General features: G+C 44.8%; 1 protein-coding gene across 1 annotated transcript in view; it reads right to left on the reverse strand.

Moving 5' to 3' along the window:
- Nucleotides 1-26,335, reverse strand: part of fndc3ba (fibronectin type III domain containing 3Ba) — a 120,030-nt gene that overhangs the window by 62,452 nt on the left and 31,243 nt on the right. Inside the window, exons 8-17 of the mRNA XM_048604539.1 lie at nt 25,367-25,420; nt 23,024-23,148; nt 20,531-20,705; nt 18,385-18,471; nt 15,120-15,258; nt 14,306-14,377; nt 13,201-13,319; nt 10,352-10,457; nt 4,415-4,584; nt 2,374-2,487 (exon numbers count right to left, since the gene is read on the reverse strand). Coding sequence (XP_048460496.1) covers nt 2,374-2,487; nt 4,415-4,584; nt 10,352-10,457; nt 13,201-13,319; nt 14,306-14,377; nt 15,120-15,258; nt 18,385-18,471; nt 20,531-20,705; nt 23,024-23,148; nt 25,367-25,420 — 1,161 coding nt within the window. The remainder of the gene's footprint in view (nt 1-2,373; nt 2,488-4,414; nt 4,585-10,351; nt 10,458-13,200; nt 13,320-14,305; nt 14,378-15,119; nt 15,259-18,384; nt 18,472-20,530; nt 20,706-23,023; nt 23,149-25,366; nt 25,421-26,335) is intronic.

Here is a 26,335-nt window from a genome sequence, read left to right on the forward strand (position 1 = left end):
AGTGAGTGTGTGAATGAGTAAGTGATTGTGTGTGTGATGGTGTGAGTTAGTGTGTGTATATGATGATGTGAGTGTGTGCGTATGTGCAAAGGTGTGAGTGAGTGTGTATGTGACAGTGTGAGTGAGTGTGTTTGTGATGGTGTGAGTAAGTGTGAGACGATGTGAGTGAGTGCGTGTGATGGTGTGAGTGAGTGTGTGAGGGTGTGTGAGTATGAGATGGTGTGACTGAGTGTGTATGTGATAGTGTGAGTGAGTGTGTGTGTGATGGTGTGAGTGTCCACGTGTGTGTCGGCGTGTGTGTGAGACAGTGTGAGTGAGTGTGTGTGTGTGACAATGTGAGTGTGTGTGTGTGACGGTGTGAGTGAGTGTGTGTGTGTGACTGTGTGTGTGTGTGTGTGTGTGTGAGACAGTGTGAGTGAGTGTGTGTGTGTGCGACAGTGTGAGTGAGTGTGTGTGTGACAGTGTGAGTGTATATGTGTGTGAGGGTGTGAGTGAGTGTGAGATGATGTGAGTGAGTGTGCGTGATGGTATGAGTGAGTGAATGTGCATGTAAAGTGATTGAGCATTATGGGGAGTTGATAGGAGAATGGGTGCCACAGTGGCTCAGTGGTTAGCACTGCTACCTCACAGCGCCAGGGACCAGGTATAATCCCAGCATCAGGTGACTGTCTGTGTGGAGTTTGCACATTCTCCCCGTGTTTACCTGGGTTTCCTCCTGCAGCTCAAAGATATGCATGTTAGGTGGATTGGCCGTGCTAAATTGCCGAATGGTGCCCAGGGATGTGTCAGCTAGGTTGATTAGCCATAGGGAATGCTGGGTTTTAGGGATAGAGTAGGGGCGGGTCTAGGTGGGATGCTCTTCAGTGGGTCGGTGTGGACTTGTTTGGGCCGAATGGCTTGCTTCCACACTGTAGGGATTCTATTCTATTGAATGGGGTTGAGAAACTTATTAGCTGTGACTGAATGATAGAGCAGACTCAAAGGGCCGAATGGCCTAATTCTGCTTTTTCACTGATGGCCCAAAATTCCCAAAAGCAGAGCGGAATGGGAAAGCCAGCTGGGCTCACATCCACACTGGGAAGTAGTGCTGGGAACTAGGGAGATGATGCGAGAAAGAAAGTTGAGGTTGGGCCAGAGAGCTGGGAAAGAACAGACCCTGCTGGCCTGCTTTCACCATCTCCTCGAATGGATCCCCTTGCAGCCCAGTTTGGAGGGCAGTGTTGGGGTTGGAGGGCCTTGGTTCAGTTGCTGAGCAGTTGTGTCTTCAAGAGAAAGGGGCCACAAACCTCCGCTGAGCCCTCAGGAAACGGCCTGCAGTAAAATTTCACTCACAAACGTGAAAGCGATCAAAACTAAAAGCCTTGCTCTCAAAAGCTGCAAGTGGTAGAAAAGATGAGGTCAGAGAGAACAAACCAATTGCAAGGACATTTCTTGCTGGCTGCTGTCCTGCAGGCTCATTGTCATGACAACATCGATCTCCACACCAACAACTTGAGGAAAAGCTGGTGAACATGGACACACAGCTCAGCTCGCCCACACCAATCGATGCTTTCCGCCAAACCCAACAGATGAGGCCTCAAACTAATTACAGCACAGATTCCTCTTTCCTCAAGGACTCACCGTTATACTCCTCTCCGAGCTGGAATTATACACCACATTTCCTTGTGAATTTAAACAATCATCCACACAAGAGAGGGGTCTACACTGTGCACATCAAACACTCCCAGGACAGGTACAGCGCAGGGTTTGATACAGAGTAAAGCTTCATTCACACTGTCCCCATCAAACATTCCCAGGAGAGGAACAGCACAGTATTAGATATAGAGTAAAGCTCCTTCTACACTGACCCCATCAAACACTCCCAGGACAGGTACAGTGCAGGGTTTGATACAGAGTAAAGCTTCCTCAACAATGTCCCCATCAAACATTCCCAGGACTGGGACATCCCAGGCTTAGATACGGAGTAAAGCTCTCTCTATGCTGTCCCCCACAAACACTCCCAGGGCAGGTAAAGTACAGGATTAAATCTTCCCCTACATTTTTAAACTGAAAGTAAAGCTTCATCTACACTGTCACGATCAAACACTCCCAGGACAGGCACTACACAGGGTTAGATACTGAGTAAAGCTTCCACTACAATGTCCCTATCAAACATTCCCAGGACTGGGACAAAGTAAACCTGAACTCACTTCCTGTCAGCAGCAATGTGAATTAGGTTTGAATTTAGTTTTGGACATTGTGAGATGTGTGTTTTATTTAATTGTGTGCTCTCCCAGTGTCTTTCTGAAAGTTTTGTGAATGTGGGGCCAGTCCCTCTGGCCCTCAGGCTGTCCCCTCATGTCACACAGACATCTGTGTTTAGTTATGACTTACCTCCCAGCTCACATGTACACTTGTGGTCGACAAGCAGGAAAGTGCAGGTGCTTTACACTGAACTGGGGGTCCTGTTGCTGTTGTGAGATCTATCGCTTCAGAGTAAGGGCCGTACTGTCATTGAGAAAAAAACAAAACATCAGCTATTAAGCAAGAAAGCCGTTAATCAATTAATGTGTCCCCTTTCACATCCCCCAACCAATCCTAAGTACGCTGCACCTAATGCAAGAAAATGGATTTTCTGAAGAAGGGTCCCAAGCCAAAACATCAGCCTTCCTGCTCCTCTGATGCTGCCTGGCCTGCTGTGTTCATCCAGCTCCACACTGCATTATCTCTGATTCTCCAGCATCGGCAGTTCTTACTAGCTCTGCAAGGAATGGTAATGGATCAGGGTCCTCATTGGGTGGAAAGTGCTTTGGGACATCATTCAGTTTTGAAAGTTGCTGGGCTAAAAATTCTGGAAAATGGGAGTTTAAAATCCTACTATATGCTGCTTTTGGGAATTTGACGACGGTTGTAAAAATGTTGGAACTGAGAAGGCGGGGCCAGTGGAAGTGACCATGGGGAGGAAGATTGGCATCATCATACGGTCTGGGCTCCTACGTGATTCTGGACCCATTCGCATTTTGTTGGCAGTTGAGCCCACCCTCCAATATGGTGTGAGACATAAGTTTGGGTGGGCAGGGTCTAAGAGTGTGATAGACCATGGTCTTTGTCCTAGGGCATCGCCAAGATTGGAAAGGGGTTGGAGACCAGCAGAGGTGGGGGGCAAAGATGGATTGGGTGACACTAACATGGTGCCCATGAACCTGTCAATTGTTGTGACACATGTCACTAATTTAGCAGCATAGGAGGTGGCCATTCAGCCCATCGTACCTGCCCCAGATCTTCGATTTGTTCCCTCTCCTCCACAGCCCCGCAGGAATTTCCCTTTCAAGACTTTAAACAATTCTCACCAGTGAGTTATCACCCACACTGTTTCCACCCCCTCCCCCCTGCTACAGGCAGCCCATTCCAGATCACAACTTGCTGTGGCAACAAGATGCACTTTGAAACTGTGACTGCACCCACTAACCCACAAAGTCCGGGTCGTTATCAGGACCAGAACGTACTGTTTAGGAATAGTGAGGGAGAGATAAAGTCACCGGTTGTGATCCCCTGGGGTCACTGACCAGACCCCTGCCACTCGTAGGGTTTGGGTTTAGCACGATTCAGTAACACTGTCAATAAAACAGAATGAGTCTGCACTGGCAGTGACTCACACTGAGTGACTGGAGTGGATTTTCTGCAGAATTTAAATTATTCCCAGTTCCTTCCTCAAACAACAGTAATTTGCATTTATATAGCACCTTTAACATAGCAACATGTTATCAGGCATATATCAGAGAGATATTCAGATAAATCACCAACCACAGGATCACAATGAGGCCATTCTGTCCCTCGAGCCTATACCACCCTTCTGTGGGATCCCAGTTGCTCCCTATCTATCAACTTTGGCTGCTATGATTTATGGAGCATCACAAAGACAGTGAGAAGCAGAGAGGTTCTGGGAGGGAATTCCAGGGATTAGGAGCTGAATGGCAGACAGGTTACAATTAGGCATGTTCCAGAGGCCAGAATTGCAGGATTGCAGGGATCTTAGAGGGTTGTGGGGCTGCAGGAGATTCCCAAGATCGGGAGGAGTGAGGCCATGAAGGGATTTGGAAACGGCGATGAGAATTTAAGTTGTTGAAGCTTTTCCAGATTAGGAGTCAATGCGATTCAGGGAGTAGAGCACTGATGGATGTACAGGTGAGGAGAGGAACAGCAAGTTGTTGGAGCAATTCCAGTGGAAGTTGGCCGCGCTCGCCAGGAGAGTGTTGGAATAGACAAGCTTCAGGGTGACAATGAGTGAGAGTTACAAATAGATTGAGACACTGTAGGAGATGGCTGATATAATAAACATAAAGGTAAGTGGTCTTGGTGCTGGAGGAACTGGGGGGGCGGGTATGGAAGCTCAGCTTAAAGTCAAATACATAAAGGTGCAATCACAGAAACTCACCCCTGCTTCATTAGCAGCTCGTACCCTGAACTGATAGGTGGTCCCAGGCAGGAGGCTGCTGACAGTACATTCCAGATCAGGACCACAGTAAACCTCCGAAGGTGCTAGCTCTCCTTGACTTATCTCCAACGTATACTCCGTCACCATCGAGTTCCCATCCGATGGCGGCCCTGCAGAGAACAATCAACTCAACTCATCTGGAACTTTGGTGTTTACTTTCAGACAGAGCTTTCATTTTCCCACACACACTGTACCACCTATGTCCCTTCCTCTCCACTACATCCCACTCCCCAACAAAAGTTTCTATTCCTCCCTTCTCTAAGAAGAGGCCATTCAGCCCCTTGAGGCCTGTTTCACCCATCCCATTCGATCAGTTCCATGCATGCTTTGCTCTGTAACTCTGAACAACGTTGCCTGACAAAAATCTCAATTTAAAACTTTCCAAAGGATCCCCAGTACTTACAAATCTCTGGGGGAGTTTCAAATCTCTTCCGACCTTGTGTGAAGAATTGCCTCCTGACAGCCCTCTGAATGGCCTGGCTGTACTTTTAAGCTTATGACCCTTTGCTCTGTTTTCCCCTCAACACCCTTCTCCAGCAAAGCTATTTTCTCTGTGCCAATCCAGTAAACTTCTTGACTCGGCTCAAAGCCTGGATTCAGTCACTCCTTCATCGTCTGTTTTGAAGGGAACACAAAGCTTGTTTTCTCTGGTGTAAATTCTACGTATGCCACTAATAGGAGATGGTGAGTTTGGCTGGGCGTGCCCATTAACAAAGAGGATTCTAAATCCAAACAGAGACGGGCATCATTCCCATTTTCGGATCACAAGCAAGCCTTGGTGATCCCTCACCCTGGGATCCCCACGCTTTCCCATTTCTACTGGGAGGCAGACCCCCAACACCAAGCACTACCTCGACCTGTTAAACAGGGACTGATCCCACCAGATCCCACTTGCTGCTTGCTGCCTCACAAGGAACCATTCATGTTCTCTGACCCGCTGTTGTGTTTGACCCCAGGATCCAGCAGGTCACTCACACAGTTCTTAAATGGGTCAGATTCCATCTCCCTGGAATTTGTGAATGAGAAGGCACTCTGTGGTCATTTTTATTTAGGGAAAAGTTGCACTATTATTCAAGTGATTTCTGCTGTAAATAAGGTATAACAGAGATGTGTATACCCGCTGCGTTTCGTTTCTTTTACTAAGTGTGTGTTTTTGCACTGATTATGTGGACCTCATGATCAACCAAAATATTTGATCAAATGCCACACTCCTGGTCCCATAGGTGTCAGATAATAAAATATTTACTGTAATTTGTAAGTATTTCTGTAATTACGGTGATTTCTTTTAAAAATAGTTTTGAGGTTCAGATTTAGAGTGAATGGGTTTTACGCACTACGAATGGACTTTTGCTTAATTTAGATTGCTTTGCAACCCAGTAAGATGTATAATGGGACCTCAAGGTTTATTTGTTCTGGAGCCTAATTTTTTAAGCCTTAGCGAAACACCAACAGTTTAGAGAGGGGGGATTTGAGCAAATAAAACGTTGGAGTAGGATGGTTGTGTAGATCAGTGCTCCTGAAAAGGAAAGAACTGATAGAGAATTATAACTACGTTAGAGCAAAGAGTCCAGTTTTTGTCTCGAACCAGAAGTGTTCGGATAAAACACTGATGAGATTACTTAAAACCGAGTACATTGGAGCTCAAATTTACAATAGCTTCAGGAAGAAGCTATCTGCAATTTCAGTCTAAAAACTGAAGTCACAAGTGACTTAAACTTATCGAGGTGTTAGATACTCTGGTGTGAGTATTGTATAGGTGGCGTTTTGGATACTGTAACAGGCATGTGTTTTGGGTACTGTACAAAACCTGTTTTGTTTCTTTTTCATTAATAAAGGAGTGATTTGGGATTAGTGGAATTTTACCTTTACTGTGTGTTTAAAAATCTTTTACGTTGTGTTCTAAGCATATGGCTTGGTTGATTCTATTTCATCTTTATTTCTTTTGTTTAGTGTTGTGCAGTATTGTGTGCTATGTTTCAGCAAGTGACCACTTTGTCAAAATCAAAACAAATCAAACTATCAGGCCAGGTTTCAGTCTGGGAGCTGAGTTATCCAATAATAACATCAGCTGGGATCCTAATAGTCTGCTGTACATAAATTAACTGCTGCGCATCTTATACCTGACCAGTGACTACACTTCAATCAGTATTTCTGGTCAAGAAACATTTTGTGTGGTCCTGATGTAATGGAAGTCTGGCTGATAATCCAAGTTGGATCAGCCTTGAGAATTTTTGTGAAGCATTGAAAGTGGCAAGGTGGAAAGGAAAGGCTTAAAATAAGCCATCAATAGTCTTTCTTATGTTCCTGGAAACTCTTCAATGTATAATGAAAATGGGGGCAAAAAATCTTCATTTACTTTGCTCTTCAATGAATTGAACATTCTAACTACTTAGTTTTGGCATTTCTCAATAAAGAGCTTTTACTCTGCAGTGCATTGTGATTAAGAGGTGTATTACATTAGGAGCTGTGTGCAATTGGGTAGAGAATAATGAGTGCTGACAAGTATTTATAAACTGACTCTCACACATTCTCCATTTGAGTGTCACAAGGCTGTTTCTGTTCTTTTCCAGACTCTGTTATCGAGTCAGACGGAGTAGCTGGGGAAAAAATCATTATTTCAGCAAGTCGGGGAGGACGAGAGCTCATGTGCTTGAACCGGGTTAGAGGTCACGAGACTTTTCTGTTCCCAGAGAGACGGTGGTCTATAAAACCAGTTCTCAGCAACCCTTCAAAGGTAAACCAGATCAGTTCCTGACCACAGCAAAATTGTTGCAGTCATCAGGAATGTGAAACCAGGGATCATGCCTGTTTTTTTGTCACCTGTCCTAATATCTCTGTGTATAACTACTAAGTATCAAACAACATTTGATAATATTCTTATGAAACACCTTGGGAAGCTTTACCACATTAAACGTACTATACAAATGCAAATTGTTGCTGACGAGTTGGAGAAGGGTTTTCTGGATTCTCTTGTTTCCCGTACCAGTCTCTGGTTAAAATTGCATGCCTGCATGTTTAAAGCAGGATCCTATGTGATCTGCGAGGAAGCCCTCCCAGATGCCCACCATAACAGGTTAACATGGGAACTGGCTGGCAGACAGTGGCACTGTAGCGAGCAAACCCCTGAAGTGATTATCACTGCCCACCCAGATCTAAGAAGGGGAACCCAACAAGAACTTGCATTTGTATAGCACTGTATTTTAAAAATTCATTCATGGCATATGGGCATCGCTGGCTGATTTGGCACTTATTGCTCATCCCTAGTTGCCGTTGAGATGGCAACTTTAACAAAACTTCCCAAGGAGATTTCCCAGGTGTGTTACATGCCAGTGTTGTAAGGGTTAAGTGTCTGAAAGGGTTAATACATGATTGAGTGCAGTAAGCACCACCTCTACTGTGATGACATCATCATGATTTGGTCAAAGTGAAAAAGATGTTCATTTGCCCTCTTGTGGCACAGCAGTAGTGTCCCTACCACTGGTCTGGGAGGCCTGGATTTAAGTTCGACCTGCTCCAGAGATGTGTAATGTATGCAGATGAGCCTGGGGCTAGTGTGCTCCTCACATCTTTCTATTGTTTACTCAACAAGACGCTTTTGTTTTGAACAGAAACGTGGCTATTCTCATCCTCCCGAGGCTACTTCAGACTTATTGAAGCAGTGGAGGAGGATGTCAGACACCTCAGTTCCCTGGGGGTGTGTGCAGGCCAGGTTTTGTCTAGTGACAGATTTCTGATTGGTTTCTCACTCCAAAGTGGTTGTTGTGCGCGTTCAGGAGGACTCTTGATTAGTTCCTGGGTGAGTGGCTGCGGCTTTGTTCTTTGGCAATACAACAGATGGAAAGAGCATCTGAAAGAGGAAGTGCTTAAATCCCTCACCCTCACCACTCCCCCCTCCACCCCCTGGGAGTGGAGAAGGAAGAGAAAAAGCCAAGCAGTGAGCTACTCTCTCTCTCTCTGCAATTTCCCTTAAAGAGGGAAAATCCTCTTCAGAGAAACAGAAGGGACAAATGCTCAACCAGTGAATGAAAGACGAGAATCAGTGTTTACAACCTTGTGTCCTCCTCACAGCAACGACAGGAACCAGAAGGAACACACTTCATCAATGTCTAAACTGTCAAAACTTTGTTTCATTGCTCACTTTTTGTTCCTTCCCACCCTTAATATTTTGCCTTGACTTGCCTCTAAGTATGTCTGTTTCTACGTGAGTGGGAATTTTTTAAAGGTACAGTTTCAGTGATAGAGAGCTGGTGACCCTTCCTCACAGCTCAGTTACCGAAACGTTAACTCTGATTTTGTTTTCTCCACAGATGCTGCCAGACCTGCTGAGCTTTTTCAGCAATCTCTGCTTTTGTTCCTGATTTACAGCATCCGCAGTTCTTTCGGTTTTTAAGTTAAAATTCTTCTTTGTTGCCTGCCATTGGTTTTTAAAAGAATGTACTGCTTGCGACAAATTGCTGCTTTCTGGTTAATTATGGAGGCCTGATGAGTGTGTATTTTTTTAAAAACCTGGGTTCATCAGTCAGGTCGATTGGATACTTTGGATAGTTTGATTTAAAAAAAAAACTTTTCATACTTGTGACAGCCCTACGAATAGCAGGCCTTGATTTCTACAGCAACACCCCAGTGTGACAACAGAATGTTCTATTTTGGTTTACAGGTCAGGTGTGACTGTGAGTGCAGAATGCAGGGAGACCCAGCGAGCAGGAGTACAAGGGGACCAGCCTTTGCAACTATCCAACAGGTCTGAGGTTCCCTCAGCTTGCCTGGATGACAGTCAGGGCTGTAGGATGGATGAGCTGACAGACATCCACATAAGGTAACAGAAGGCATTCAAGTTAAAGGGAGCTAAAAGCAACGGGGTGGTAGTTCGGAACAGTTTAGTGAGGGCAGAGGGGAATGAAAACCATTCTCTGTAGCAAAGAGCAAAACTCCGGAGGCTTGAGTTTCCTGGCCAGTACCTGAGCTTGGAATATCTGCACAGGGCTGGAAAGAAACTTACGGTCACAGAGGTACCAGCAACATAGACAAGAGAGAAAGAGAGAGGGTCTGCACAGTCATTGTGAAGAGCCAGGCATCAAGTTATTAAGAACCTCAAAGGTAACATTCTCTAGATTATTACCTCAGCCATGTCCAATGGGGCCTAGGGTAAACATCAACTTAAAAATGAATATTGACTCAAAGACCGATGTGGTATAAGTAGGTACTGCTTCATGGGGCACTGACACCAGCACTGGAGAAAGTGAGGGCTGTACCATTGGGATGGTCTACACAGACTGCGAACTGGTGTTCTCACAAACTGTACAACTGGAGAAGTAGTGAGGATTTTAAACTAAATAGTGGAGGAAAGAAATCAAATTGAACAGGATGTCATAAATCAAAAACTGGAGACAAGGTAAGAAAGAAATGTATTCATCTGGGAAATGATAAACAGACTGTGACAGGAATTGATAGGGAATACAAATCTAAGTGGAAATCTACAGATAGGCTGGAGGTTACATAAATAATAAAAGGACAAACCCAGAGGGTCTGTAGCTGAATGCACATATTATTCAAAACAAAACAGATGGACTGATAGCACAAGTAGTAATAAATACAATCTTTCAGAGACATTGCTGAAATATGACAGATTTGGACCTGAATATTGAAGAGTGTATGATATTTAGGAAGGACAGGAAGCAAGGAAGAGCTGGAGGGCCAATTGTTAATTAATGCTGGTAGATTTTTCTTACTTTCAATGTGAACCCTTCTGAGAGATACATGAAGGGTGCTGCAAAAATTAATTTTCTTGACGAGAACATTTGACCTTGCTAATGATCTTCTCATTTAGTTACTAGGTAGACAATGACTGCAACAACATCCAGGAGCTGTGACACTTACCCCATTGTATCTGAAGCTCTTTGTGTTTTGGTTTCCCAACAAGCCTTGGTGGTTGACACAGGCCGGGTGTAACACACTGTGTGCGAACAGATAGACTCTCTGAACACTAGAGCAGGTAAGAAACAGAGTCACTTTGGGGCAGAACTGTGGAAAGAATTCAACTGGGAGATAGCACTGTATCAGATCACTTCTTCCTTTACTCAAATATCAAACTCTTTTGAACTCATAGAAAAATTCCCCTCAATGTAGCTTTCAGGAACTTTCGGGACCGTTTTGGAGACTTTCACTTCAGGTGGTATTTAAATGAGTGGGGCAGAGAATGCAATGATCTAACTGTCTGTTTATATATCTATCTGTTTATCAGTCAGGCTGGGCATCATTCAACCATACAGATAACTACTTTTCCATCTTAATAAAATATTGGGAAAACTGAAGCCATTGTTTTGGGATCCTGCTCCTAATCTATTGGATACAGCTGATTTTAAACCAATCTCTTCACAGCCTAGATGTTACATTTGATCCTTTGATTCATCCTGACACAATAACCATGCTGACAGAAAAACCAACCATTTCTACTGCTCGAACAGCGCCCGCCTTCATCTCTGTCTCAGATTATCTGCTCCTGACATCCTCATTCATTCCTTTGTTCCCTCTGGGCTGGACTATCCCAATTTACCTCTGCACAGCCTTCCATATTCTCCACTTGAGGTCATCTAAAATCCACTGTCAGCTTCCGACCCACACTCCATCCCATTCACCTATCACACCCTCTGTTTGCTGACATACTTCAGCTCCAAGACAAGTCACCTCTTGAGTTTAAAAATTCACCCTTATTTTCAAATTCCTCCATGGCTTTTTCCCAGCTCATTAACCACCTCAAGCCTTATAAGCCTCAGTGATATCTGCACTCGTCTAATCTTGTCCTTTCTGACATTCCATCCAGAGGGGAGGTGAGAGTGATTGGGTCTTGATATGAAGGCCACAGTGACCTATTGTGCCATCAAGAAGCCCGAGCAAAACTGGAACCAACAGGTGTCGGTTGTGGGGGGTAGTAGGAACTGCAGATGCTGGAGAATCTGAGGTAACAAGGTGTTGAGCTGGATGAACACAGTAGGCCAAGCAGCATCAGAGGAGCAGGAAAGCTGGCTTTTCAGGCCTAGACCCTTCTTCAGAAGGGGTGTGGGTACAGAACTCTCTATACAAATCTAGCACAAAGAACTGGTTATGAACAAACAATGAACAAAGAAGAACAGGATAGTACAGGAACAGACCCTTCGGCCCTCCAAGCCTACACCAACACATGATGCCTTTCGAAATTAAAAATCTTTTGCCTCTACGCAGACTGTATCCCTATTCCCTACCTCTTCATGTATCTGTCACAATGCTTCTCAAACGTTGCTATTGTATCTGCCTCCACCACCTACACTGGCAGTGCATTTCAGGCACTCTATAAAAAAACCTGCTCTCACATCTCCTTTAAACTTACTTCCCCCGACTTTACCTTTAACTTATGTCCCTGGTAATTTACATTTCTACATTGGGAAAAAGACTCTGACTATCCGTTCTGTCCATGCTTCTCATAATTTTGAAAACTTCTATCAGGTCACCTCTCTGCCTTCGCAGAAGTGAAAACAAACCAGAGATACCAACCTCATCCCGCCCCCTTGACCTGTCCGTCCTCCCTGGACTGACCTATCCCCTTCCTAACTCCCTACCTACACTCACCTTTCCTGGCTCCATCCCCGCCTCTTCGACCTGTTTGTTTCCTCTCCACCTATCCTCTCCTCTATCCCTCTTCTATCCGCCTCCCACTCTCTCCCTATTTATTTCAAAACCCCCTTCCCCTCCCCCTTTTCTGATGAAGGGTCTAGGCCCGAAACGTCAGCCTCTCTGCTCCTATGATGCTGCTTGGCCTGCTGTGTTCATCCAGCCCTGCACCTTGTTGTCTTGAAAACAAACCAAGTTTGTTCAATTTCTCCCAGTTAATACCCTCTAAACAGGCAACGTTCTGGTAAACTGTTTCAGTACCCTCTCCAAAGCCTCCGCATCCTTCTGGTTAGTATGGTGACCAGAACTCTACACAATATTCCAAACGTGGCCTAACTAAAGCTCTACACAGCTGTAACATGACTTGCCAATTTTTGTACTCTATGCCATGACCGATGAAGGCAAGCATGCCATGTGCCTTCTTGACCACCTTATCCACTTGTGTTGCCACTTTCAGGGAACTGTGGACCTGTACGCCTAGATCCCTCTGTGTGTTGATACTACTAACGGTTCTGCTATTTTCTGTAAAAATGGTATTTACTGTATAAATTGTGGTTGTTGGGGGTCTTCCCACCAACTGCCTGTCCCAACCTTCGCTGAAACCTTCCCGGATGTGACGGAAGTATAAGATGTCCCACCAAGTCTTGGCCTACTCAGGTCCACAATGGCCAATGATAGGCCGTTTCCACCCCCCACATACATCAGGCACCATCCCCCATCCTTTTCACTGGGTTTCACCGATATCCTGGACTTATCTCTGTGTCCAGGCTCCTAGCTGTAGGGATGACCTATCGTCCCAGTGCTGCTGTAGGGACTCAGCTACCAGTTGCCAACAGCCCCTGAGGCAGAACCGACTCCTGAGATGGGGAGGAAGGTTCACCTTAAAGCAACAAAGACAGCTCCCAGAGTTAAAAGGCAGCCACTGGGATCCTGGGCAGGCTTCTCCCCTTCCCCAAGACAGTGGGGAACATGCCATCCTGTACTGTCACTGCAATGAAATCATCTTGCTCTTAAATTTCATTTGGTAACGCTCTGGTGAAATGCCTTGGGATGTCTTTCCCACATTATAGTTGTTGCTGTACCTGACTGTGTCCCCCGGTACTGATACAACAGGCTCTGAACCTGTACAAAGTGCCTGGCTTCAGCTGTTGGCAGACAGTCTCATTGAGTGATCCGCTGTACACCACTTCCCACTGGCTTCCTGCAGAGGAGACAGTGAAAAGAAAAGCTCAGCCCCTTCACATCCCCACTCGGACTTCATTTCAACACAGAGGGCTCTAAGTCATTGTATCTCACTACAGCGAAAACACACAAAGGCTAAAACTTCACAGTACCTTAACACGTTATGGAGACCGGAGTTATTCATAATGTTTTGTGAGGATCCCTGTATCTCACTGCTTTTAGTGTTTAAGCCTTCTGCTAGCAACGCTGGGGTATGAACTTGTTTCCCCAATATCCTGTATTTGGGAATAATGGGATATTGGGACGGAAAAACCTAATACTCTTGTACATGGAAATGTCATGCTGGATCATCCCAAATACTCCTTACTTGTGCATAAAGGGATTTGGAGTAAGGTGTGACATAAGGGCACAAGACATTGCAATAGGAGTATTCTATTCACATCCTCAAGCCTGCTCTCCCACCCAATAAGATCATAGCCGATCTTCTCCTTGATTTCTTCTTCCCTGTTGGATCCCCATATCCCTCAATTTCCTTCGCATCCAAAAATCAATCAATCTCCTTCTGGAATTCTCCATCATGGCACTCACATGGTTAAGTGAAGGCATTCCCCTCATTTCAGTCTGAAATGGTTGATACAGGATTCTGTCCATGTCCCCAGGCGAAATGTATCTGGGAATGATGAGATTTAAAGCCAGATGTTCCTGACACATTGTATCTGGGAATGATTGGATGTTCCTGACACACTGTATCTGGGAATGACTGGATGTTCCTGACAACATTGTATCTGGGAATGACCGGATTTTCCTGACACACTGTATTTGGGAATGCTGGGATGTTCTCGAAAGATAGTATCTGGTTTGAGGGATCTACTGAAAATCTGGGTTCATACATGAACAGATTTCTTCAAGGACCACCATTCTTCATAGTATTTACTCCCTGGGGATGTTGCAGTGCCACTGGGAATGGAGATGAGGGGAAAATAAAAGGTTACATTTTGAACTCACCCTCGGAGTTGCCCTCAGAAATCTCTAGCAGATACTTCAGAATTTCTGATCCACCATTGTCTTCTGGAGGGTCTATAATCATTGAAGGAGTCTGTGTTAGATAAAACATTTCTTGACAGATTATGGAACCCTGTGCAACACTATTTACATAGTGTCCTAAAAGCACTCACGGGAGCATAATTTAAATAAATCTGACATTGAGAAATATAAGGACAGGTTAGGTAGAGGCAACCTAACACATGATGAAAGAGGTAGATTTTAAGGTTCAGGGAGGGAACTCCAGAGCTCAGGGCCATGGTAGCTGACCACATGACCAGCAACACCACAGTGATTAATACAATGTGTGGTCATGATGCCAGAATTGGAGGAGTACAGGGATTTTGGAGGCTAAGTGTCCAGAGGAGATCACAGAGAAAGAGAAAGACAAGGTCAAGGATGGATTTGGAAAACAAGGTAAGAATGTTTAGAGGGAGGCATTGCTGGACAGAGGTCAGGGGTGTGAGGGTGGGTAGGTGAGGCTATGGCCTTTCACTCAATGAGTTGTTGTGATCTGGAATGCAACGCTTGCAAGAGCGATGGAAGCAGATTCAGTTGGAACTTCCAAAGGGAGAACTGGATAAATAGGGAACAATTTGCATGTCTACGCAGAATGACGCAAAGGGGTGGGACTTGTTGGAAAGCCCAAATTCATAGCGACGGACTGATTGGCCTCCATCTGTGATATATGATTCTAACTGGGCACTGCACAAACATATAAGTTACTCGACAATCCAAGCGGCAGAGGAGAAGACCAGATGGGGAAGATTATACACACCCCACTTGAGGTGAAGGCTGTGAGAGAGCGGAGGGCCAATGATGTAGGGTGTGGATGGAGGCCCGGGTTGGTCTGGGTTGGTGATACACACGAGCACTTCACTGGGATTGCTGCTGCCCTCTGCGTTGGAGGCTATCAGCTGGGGGAAGAAACAAACACATACATGTCACTTTTGTCACACACACCCGAGACAGAGAGGCGCAATTCCATCTGCAAGCAGGAAATAGTGACAGACTAAAACTTAAAGCTTTCAAAAGCAAGAAATGCTCAGCAGGTCAGGCAGCATCTATTTGAGGAACTGTGATCTTAAGCTTCTGACTGCCTGCTATTTCAACACACCAGTGTCCCCTGGCCAACATCCCTGTGTCAGGCTTGCTGCAGTGCTCCAGCAAAGCTCAGCATAAGCTGAAAGAACAGCACCTCATTTTCCGCCTTCAGGACTTAGTAGCACCGTCTCCCATGTTCTTGCTCCATCCCCACACCCCAGGCCTAGATTGCATGTTCTGCCACAACAAACAACTTGAAAGCCACTTATAAGCTCCATTAGCAGTTACTGATTGTCTCACGCTGACCCTTATCCACTCCTTTGTCTGCCCAACTATTTTCCTGTCTCTCTGGGCTCCATCTCCGTCTATTGTCTACTCCTCCACCCTATCTTTAGCATATATACCAATCTTTCCCCAGCTACAATCAGTTCTGAAGAAGGGTCACTGGACCAAGACCTTAATTCTGTTTTCTCTCCACAGATGCTGTCAGACCTGCTGAGTTATCCCAGGAATTTCTGTTTTTATTTTTGTTTGAGGGGCAGAAACTTGTTGAGGTCTCGGAGTCTTGTCTGCTGGCTTCAATAGCTGTTGCCTCTTTTGAACCGCACCTCCATCAGCCAGTGGGAAGACCACCAGAAGGCTTTAACCTGGAATCAAGATCCCGAACGTGGAAGCCTCACTTACTGTGAGCTCTTGGCCATTCCAAGGCTGTCTGCTTTTGGGCTCAATAGTGCCACTAGGAGGGCCATAACTGCTGCAGGAAATACGCTGACTGGGGCCCTGGGGTTGCAGAGCATACCTCACCCACAAACATTCACTCCCTCCACCATCGACCCACAGTTCCGGCACAGTGTACCATCCTACAGGATACCGTGCACAAAGTCACCAAGGCTTCTTAGATGTCACCTTCCAGACACATGACCACAACCATCTAGAAAGCCAGGGTAGTAGAGACATGGAGAACTTGCCAGTGATGGTGCTCCCTCAAAACAAATCATCATCCTGACTTGGAAGTGTATTCCCATTCCTTCAGTTTCATTGGGTCAAAATCCCAGAATTCCCTCCCAAAGGCATTGTCGGTAAAATCTACATACAGCACGTGGACTGCACAGGTTCAAGACGGCAGCTCAGCACCACATTCCTCCAGAGCTACTAGGATCAGAAATAAATGATAACCTCGCCACTAATGAATATGTTTTCAAAAAAATACCAGCCTGACTGCCTTGATTAGGTCACTTGGGAAGAGGGGCAGAGATCGGCACTGGGAAAGACTTTTCAGAGGTGATTTTAATTAGCTTCTTTCATCTCAGAAAGTCAGGGGATAGTTGAGTGAGAGAGAGAGAGAATTGTGGAAAGACCCAACATGCTCCACTGCCAATGAAGTATGCTGGTACTGTAGACCCCTGATTTTGGCGTCACTAGCTGGGCCAGCATTTATTGGCCATCCCTAATTGCTCTTGAGAGGTGGTGGTGAGCCATGTTTATGAACTGCTGCAGTCCATGCACTCAGGGAAGCAACAGTCTCGTGGTGTCATCGCTGGACTAATAATCCAGGGACTCAGGTAATGTTCAGGGGACCTGACGCAGCCAATGATGGAACAAAAACAAAGTTGCTGGAAAAGCTCAGCAGGTCTGGCGGCATCTGTGAAGGAAAAAAACAGAGTTAACATTTCGGGTCCGCTGACCCTTCCTCAGAACTACCACTATCAGCCGATTGTGGAATTTGAATTCAATAAAAATCTGGAATTAAGAATCTAAATATGACCATGAAAGCACTGTTGATTGTCATGAAAAAGATAACCAATCACAAGTCCTTTTGGGGAAGGAAACTACCAACCTTACCTGGTCTAGTTTACGTGACTCCAAACCAACAACATTGTGGTTGACTCTTAACTAACCTCTGGGCAATAAATGCTGGCCTAGTCAATGTCGCCCACATTCCGTGAATGAATTTAAAAAAAAACACCACCTTCTCATGGGGAATTAGAAATGGGCAATAAGTGTAGAAAATATGGCAGCCAATTTGCATATGTCAAGATCCCAAAATACCAATGTGATAATGGCATGATGAACAAATGTTTGATGGGACATGATCAGAACTTCATTGTTCTTCTTCAAAAGTGTGGCCATGGGATCCTTAACAGTCCCTTGAGTACGCAAGGCCTCACTTTAGAGCCAATACTGAGTTATTAGGACTGCAAGCTGCAGTTTGAGCTCAAGCCGCAAGAGTGGGTCTTTGACCTCCAACCTTCCAGCACTGAGGTGACACTGACACACATTGAGCCGCCACAGCTCACTGTTGGAGTAAGACACTCCGGCCATGAAAGCGAGGCTTCACCTAGCTTTTAGTCTGAACATAGAACGGTACAGCACAGCACAGGCCCTTCGGCCCACGATGTTGTGCCGACCTATTATCCTACTAAGATCAATCTACCCTGCATACCCTACATTTTACTATCCTCCACATGCCTATCCAAGAGTTGCTTAAATGTCCCTAATGTTTATCTGACTCCACCACCACTGCTGGCAGTCCATTTGACTCACCCACCACTCTGTGTAAAGAACCTACCTCTGACATCTCCCCTATACCTTCCTCCAATCATCCTAAAATTATGTCCCCTCATAACTGTCATTTCCGCCCTGGGAAAAAGTCTCTGGCTATGCACTCTATCTATGCCTCTCATCATCTTGTTCACCTCTATCAAGTCACCTCTCATCCTTCTTCGCTCCAATGAGAAAAGCCCTAGCTACCTCAACCTTTCCTCATAAGACTTGCCCTCCAGTCCAGGCAACATCCTGGTAAATCTCCTCTGTACCCTCTCTAAAGCTTCCACATCCTTCCTATAATGAGGTGACCAGAACTGAACACAATATTCCAAGTGTGGTCTAACCAGAGTTTTATGGAGCTGCAGCATGACCTCACGACTCTTAAACTCAATTCCCCTACCAATGAAAGCCAAAGTCTGAATGACATCTCCTCAATGAAACAAGCAGCTCACCCTGAACTTGTATTGTGTGCTTCTCGTAAGAGAGTTCACAGTGCTGGTGACTTCCTCACCCGTATACATCGACTCAAAGCCACCGGTCTGGAACAAAAACAACAATTTGCATTTATACAATGCCTTTAATTTACTAGAGGTTCATAGTACAGAATTTGAATATATAGAATAACATACACTTTTGTCAAAGCTTTTCATCTTGCACTCATCAGGACAATTTTCCACAATACCAAGGCAAATATCTTTCTACTTGATGAACACAGCATGCTGATTGGTTGGCAATTGGACTCTGATTGTTGGAGATTGTTGCTATGGAGATTACACCATTGGATGATTACTAACATTTGTTTTGATTTGATGTGATTTATTGTCACGCGTACAGTGAAAAGCTTTGTTTATGAGCAGTACAGGCGGATCATAATAAGCAAGGGCATACAGATCATGGGATGGAAAAAAGACTTAGGCAGAGTAAGGCATGCTGGTAACACTGCACAGGACGTGTATGAGGCAGAATCAATCATTAACAAGATCAATACTTTTTGAAGTTAGAGACTCCAAACAGCAGTCTAATTACAGCTGGGAAGAAGCTGTTCTTGAACCTGCTGGTGCATGTGTTCAAGCTTCTGCTTGACGGGAGAGAGCATTACCACGGTGGGAGGGGTCTTTGATGAAGTTGGCAGCCCTTCCACAGCAACGAGAGGTGCAAATGGAATCCATGGATGGGAAGGTGGCTTCCGTGATGGTGTGGGCTGTGCACACCACCTTCTGTAGTTTCTCACGGTCCTGGGCAGAGCAGTTGCCATAGCAGGCCATTATGTACCCGGACAGTATAAAGAGTACAAGATGAAGCATTTTGACAAAACACATCTTTTGTTTTTCCCAGCACTGCCTTAATTTAGTAAAACACCCGTTGTGTAATCGAACAAATTCCGTGATTGAATCACTAAAGGTAAAATTAGAATAGGTGACCAAAAAAATTTAGGTTTTAAGGAGGAGAGAGACGTGGAGAGGTTTAGAGAGGGAATTACAGAGTACGGGGCCTAAGCAGCTGAATGCACAGACACAAGTGATTGAGCTATTTTACTGTGAATCTGCAAGCCAGAATTGGAGGGCAGAGATCCCTGAGGGTTGTGGGGCTGGAGGAGATGACAGAGGTAGCGAGGGGAGAAGATATGGATTGGTTGCAAAACCATGATGAAGATTTAAACATTGACATGTTGCAGGATCAGAAGTGAGTGCCGGTTAGTGAGCTCAGAGAATGAGAAGCGAGTTTGAACAGTTGTTATTCACATCTTTTTTCCAAGATCAGATACCATCAGTTAGAACGTACTTATCCCTAGCACAAGCAAGTAAGAAATAGGAGCAGGGGTGGATGATATGGGCCATTGAGGCTGCAATATGATCAAGAATAAATTTAGACTTCACCTCCACTTTCTCTCCTGCTCAATTCCCCAAGAAATTAAAAATCTGTCTGCCCCAGGCTTGAAATCTAATCAATGAAAAAACATCCATTACCCTCTGAGGCAGAGAATTCCCAAGATTCACAACCTCCCGAAGGAAGAAATTCCTCTTCACCTCAGTCCAAATGAACGGCTGCTTACCAGGGCTCAAAGGGTTAAATTACAGCGAGAGGTTGCAAAATCGGGTTTTGTATTTGCTCCAGCACAGAAGTTAGGGAAGTGAATTGCTTGAGGTATTGAAAAATAATCAAAGAATTCATCGGGGTAGGTAGATAGAGAGAAAGTATTTCCTTTTGTTTTGCTTTGTGGGATTGGTTGTAGAGTGGTGGGGTCAGCGGAGGGTGGTTGGGAGAACAGTACACAACGATGGAGCAAAACCTTCGAAACCGAGCTCGGAGGTACAGGGGCAGTGTCTGGAAGCATTTCTTCACACCAAGAAGAGTGAACAGCTGAAACTCTCTCCCTCTGGAAGCTGGGTTGTTGAGTCTGGCTGTGAACTGAAAATCCAACTCAACTGCAATCGAGATATTTCTATTGGGTAAGGCTTACAGGATCAATGAAGTCGAGTTCGAGATCAGCTATGATCTCACTGGCTGTTTTGAAGAGGCGAGAGGGGCTGAGTGACCTCAATCTTTTCCTGTTTCGCTGTTCTCTGGGTTAGTGTTGGGCTCCAGGCAGCTACTCACCGAACTCTCCTCCTCCATCTCCAGCGTGTAGGTCATGTGCTCCTCTGCCGACGAACCTTCTGGACGGTTCCACTGTAACGTCACCCATGTGACGCCTGCACGGACCAATCGAGGGGCAGCAGGCGTCTGTGGCACGTTTCCTGCGGTGTAACAGACCACTTCCTGGCTGAAGCCACTGTGGGCAGCAGATAGAGGTCGAGGTAGATAGAATGAGAGGGGGAAAAGAGAGAGCAAGAGAAAGGGAAAACGAGAATAGAAAGGAGTGAGCAACATAGAGAGAGAGGGCAAGTGACAGAAGGCAAGGGAGTGAAGGGAACAATTGGAGGAGCCAAGTGAGAGAGAGCGGAGAGAATGAGGGCAAAGAGAGGAGACGAAGATAAGATAGGATGAACGAGAGGTAGGGAGATAGTATAATAAAGAGAGAGAAAGGGGACCAGGCAGATAGAGATATATATGGAGAGTGAAGTAGAGAAAGAGAGAGCGACATGGCAAGAATGTGATACAGGCGCAGGAGCCATACAGGAAGATAAAAATATTACACGGGCGACAGAGACAATGAGAAAAATGTAAAAATACAGAGATATATAAAGAGATGGAGGGAGAGAGGTGAGACAAAAGAAAATGGAATGAATAATTGTAACATTTGGTAATTGGGAGAGCAACAGTGAGGAAAGCAATGGGTTGGGGATAAAAGTGAGCATTTGAATAACAGCAGGTGTGGGGTGTGAGGGAAGGGAATAAAATCAATTATTACCCAAAGGCAACTTCAACTTTTCATGACTTGATCACCTTACAGCTGTATGTAACTGATACAGTGAATCATATGTGTGTGTGTGTCTCAATGCATGTGCATGACTATATGTGTGTCTACGTCTGTGTGTCTACGTCTGTGTGTGTCTACGTCTGTGTGTGTCTATGTTGTGCATGTCTACGTGTGTCTATGTGCATGCATATCTACAAGTGTGTGCACACGCGTGTCTACATGTGTGTGTGTGTGTGTGTGCACGCGCATACACAACTGTGGGTGGACAAGGGCTTATCAGGGTGGATGCTGAGCAGATGTTTTCCCTCGTTGTTGAATTTAGAATGAGGGGACACAGTTTCAAAACGTCTGAAACAGAGATTAGGAGGAATTTCTCCCTCGACAATTGTTAGTCTGTGGAATTCACTTTCCAGAGAACAGTGGAGATTGAGTCATTGAATAGTTAGACAGATTTCAAGGCTGAGTTAGACAGATTTTTGATCTACACAACAGATAGGGTTTATGAAGGGGTTAGGCAGGAAAGTCTAGTTAGAGTCATTATCAAATGGACCATGATTTCATTGAATGTTGATTAGGTTAGAGGGGTTGAATAGCCTACCTTACTCCTAATTCTTATGATATTACAAGTGCACGGGTGTGTGAATGTGTGAATGAGTGAATGTTTGTGTGTGTCACTGGATGTGTGAAATCTGTACTTCAGGGACTAGCAGTTTCAGATCCCACTACAGCGATGGTAATATCAATATCATTGGCCCATGTCCTTAGAGAAGCAAAGGGTTAGTGAGTGTGTCCAGACTGGGCTGCATCCATACTGTGGATTCTGCCAGCCCAGATCCATAAAAGCTTAGGCACTTGTGTTTATGTCTTTTACTCGCTTGTGTGTACTATCTGATTTCCATCGATCTGATATTTAGCAGCTGGACCAAGATATCACTAGGGGTATGGCTTTAATCTTTACAGAGTAGATCTTATGAACAACTTGGGTATACACGGGTTTAGGTGTCCACACATTCATTAATCAGTGTTCGTTGACTTATAATAAACTTATAGCACACAAACAGGCCATTCAGCCCGAGTGACCCATGCTGATTTTATGCTCCACACAAACATCCTCCTACGCACTATTCACTTCCCCCTATCATCCTCTATGCCCTTGCCCTGCACAGGTTTATCCTGCTTTGCCTCAAATGGAGCTATAAAATTTATGTCAAAACCCAAACCTCCCACAGTGTTAGCGAGTTTCACTTTCTCACTGCACTTGGGATAAAGATGTTTTTGCTGAATTTTCTGTTGCAATGTTGGGTGGCCCTGTTTTGTTGAAGCTCCTAGTTCTGGTTGAGCGAAAATGGTGACAAAGCTGTCGGATTGTCACAAAAATGCAACTGGCTCGATCATGCCCTTTGAACAAGGAAGCTTGCCATCCTTACCTGGGCTGAGCCAATTGGTGACTCCAATTGACTCACTGGCCTGGTCACTTCATTGTTGAAATGACTGTTGCAGCCAAAGGAACACCAACTTCTTGAGAAACTCCAATGGGAGCAACAATTACCTGCATGAACAATATTACTTAATCCAAGAATGTGAGGAACGAGTTGCTATGGTCCCGAGAGCATAAGTGGTACTAATCGCACCTGGTGGCCCAATGATACTCAGCAAACAGATAAACAGCCCCAGATATAAAACTGGAGGAACATGGTTTGCTGCAAGGATGCCCAATTCATTTCACTTACCTGGTGCCGATATCATTGCACGCTGCTAACCGAAAGGTGTAACCAATGGCTGGTAAGAGTTTGGTTAGTTTGTAGTGCCTCTGGTTACCAAAATAACACTCCCGAAATCTGTTATTCCGTTTCCCCTAAGCATGAGGAAGGGAGAGCAACTGTTAAGATTGATTGTCACATAGGCCATGCCAGTCTTTCCTCCCAAATGCCCGACTAAATAGCAGGATAGGGGAAATTTCCACCACCTTCAACACTCTCTCCCTCCCCTCTCTGAAGCATGGTGGCGTCAATGTGTAACACTGACAAAATGCATTGCAGCAACTCATCAAGCTCCCTTTGACAGCAGCTTCCAAATCAATGGACTCTAACATCTAGAAGAACAAGGGCAGCAGATACATGGGAACACCACCACCTGCAAGGTTCCTCCCAAGCCATTCACTATCCTGGTCTGAAAAAATATCACTGTTCCTTCAGTGTCGCTGGGTTAAAATCCTGGAAGTTCCTGCCTAAACAGCATTATGTGCCCTACACGGTCTGCAGTGATTCAAGAAAGCAGCTCACCACCGCCTTCTCAAAGGCAATGAGGGATGGCCAACGACACCCACATCCTGACAACGAACTGTTTCAAACTCTGGGCATGTGGCTTACTCAGCAATGAGCAGTGAGGATTGACGCTGGGTCACGTTGCTGTACAGGTGGGGGAGGAACAGGATTCCACTGTTGTTTTATCACTGTGGAACAGATTCCATTCAGGGTTTTCTGAAATGCTTTATCCACAATGTGTCTTTGATTGGAAGGTGTGGGTGGGGAAGTGGAAGGAAGAAAGGCTCAGCAATGACTCCATATGTGACAATGACACCCCCATTCCCCTAGGACAGGACGTAATTAGAAAGGAGTCATTGGCCAATGTCAAAAAAACTGTAACAAAAATTTGTTAGAACATTTAACATGGGAAAAAAAAATCACAAGGCCCTTCATGGGACCAAATCGTCAATATATACAACACAGATGCATTATTTTGATTATATTAGCGGCCAATTGTTGAAAAGTTGCATTGCATTTTTCATTCTAAATGACACGACTTCACATGATTACCGTCCATTTGTGGGATACAAATGCTGATACTTCTTTGACTGTGTCAATTAAAGGAACTTGTCAAGTCATTTTTTTTTTACCAGTCAAGTTTTGTAACAATATCAGTACGTCCAATCTTAAAATAGTCCTCCAGTTGGGGAATCAGATATGAATTCACCTTAGTTACTGTATTAACTCTGCGACAATCTATATATAGTCATTGTGATCCATCTGGTTTCTGTATCATTGCAATACTTGAGCACCAGCTACTATAACTTGGTTCAATAACATTATTGTAGATCACTTTCATCACTTGTTTCACTCTAGGTTGAAACTGTAAAGATATCATTTTATGGGTATTGCATCCCTTACATTAACATCACATATAGCCAAAGACGATTTTTTTCCTGGCCTATTGCATTATAAAACTTTGAGTGTGGAATAACCTTATCAGTCTGATGAGTGGTGACCCTCAGTGGGCTGTCACCTCCCAATGCCAGGTCCTTCAAACAGCAAACCTACTGTTGCTTGTGGCTGTCCATGCACAGTGAGCCCCCTGCCTGATACTGGGTGAATACCAACTGCAAAGGCTTAAGGACCCTAAGTGGGAATTAACCGTGCAGTTAAGGAACTCAGCTGGTAATGGGCTTCTTTCTGCCAACTTAATGGGGGCAGGGAAAGGGTCACCCTCCTGCCACCTGATTAAATGCTCTCTCCTACATCAAACCGGCCATGGAGTAGGAGACATAAATTTGAGTTAAGAAACTGGCTCTTCTTGAAGGATCAGGGTGGGGATGGGCACTGGTTAGAAACTTCCAATTACCATGTTTCCTGTGAATGGTCAATGAAGGAGGGAGCTAATGTCTGCAGGAAAGATGAGTGACTGTTAGCACTGAGTGACTGTGTGATGGATCCATGAAGGTAGACACACTTCCAGCCCTGTCTGCTGAAAAACAGATACTTTTTTGACGAGAGAGAATTGTGATCAATCATTCTGTCACAAAAAGAAACATCTGACCCTCTTAGGGAACAACAGAACAGGCTCGAAGGGCTGATCCTCCAAACCTAAAGGCACATTTGATTCAGCAACTTAATTCCCAATAAGATATCAATTGCTGAGACTGTGAGCAGATTTATTAAGTCGAGCAATGTTTCTTGCTTGAACATGTTTCTACATTAATAGGATTTCTTGATAAAAAGCATTCTGGAATTTGTCAGGAAACCTTGCAAAATGGAGTTGAAGTGTTTTAGCAGTTTGACCAATGTGTTAACACTCACCTCATCCCACTCCAGAAGGTAGCTGGTGATTTTTGACCCATTGTCAACAGGTGCCTGGGAAGAATTAAAACACAGAAGATGAGATCTACAATCTACTGATATCAATTGTTATTGTAGACCTGTGCAAGGTAACAGTCCAGAGGTGGGGACAGGGGGGGAGAAAGAGAGAGAGAGAGAGAAAGAGACCACTTGGCCCATTATCCATTATTGTACTGGCTCATTGCTGGAGTAAAGCGAAACTAATCCCTACTCATTCCACAGCCTTGTATCAATCCGGAACTAATCCCATTGGACCACTTTCTTGTCACAGTCCTATCTCAATCCTAAAGTAATCCGACTGCTCTGTCAATTCCGCAATGATCATATGTTTTTGTTTGTTTGTTTCAAATACTACTTAATTTTCTTGATAAAACAGTGGCAGAATCTAGAGAAAGATAACTGAAAAGCAACAATCTGACCAGCAGAAGAATCATAACGATCATCTCAAGAACCCGTGAGTAGGAACTACTGATCCATCTTCCCAGTTTCCCTCTGTCCATGACCAATGTTTCTGTGTTGGTTTGTCTGTCTGTGTGTATAAAAGGGCAGTTTATAAAGGGATGAGAGGTTTAATTTGTAGTGTTATATGTTGATGATATATAACTGTTCACCTCAAGAGGCTAATTAATGATATTAAATAGTGCTTCGTCCTAACCTGCTCCATCCTTTCTATCAGTCTGGATCTGTAAATCAGATAAATTGAGGAAGTTTGTGCACTTATTTCGAATCTTTAACTTTTCCAACAATTCTAGGAAGAAGGGGGCTTCATTTACAACACACAACCACTGACTCATGACGCGACCAATACAGTGACAGACCTGTCCCCACCGGTACTGTACCCCAGTGTTATACAGCGACAGACCTGTCTCCACCTGTACTGTACCCCAGTGTTATACAGTGACACACCTGTCCCCACCAGTACTGTACCCC

This window comes from Rhincodon typus, chromosome 13 (assembly GCF_021869965.1).
Source record: "Rhincodon typus isolate 14 chromosome 13, sRhiTyp1.1, whole genome shotgun sequence".
In the NCBI taxonomy this organism is placed as follows: Eukaryota; Metazoa; Chordata; class Chondrichthyes; order Orectolobiformes; family Rhincodontidae; genus Rhincodon; species Rhincodon typus.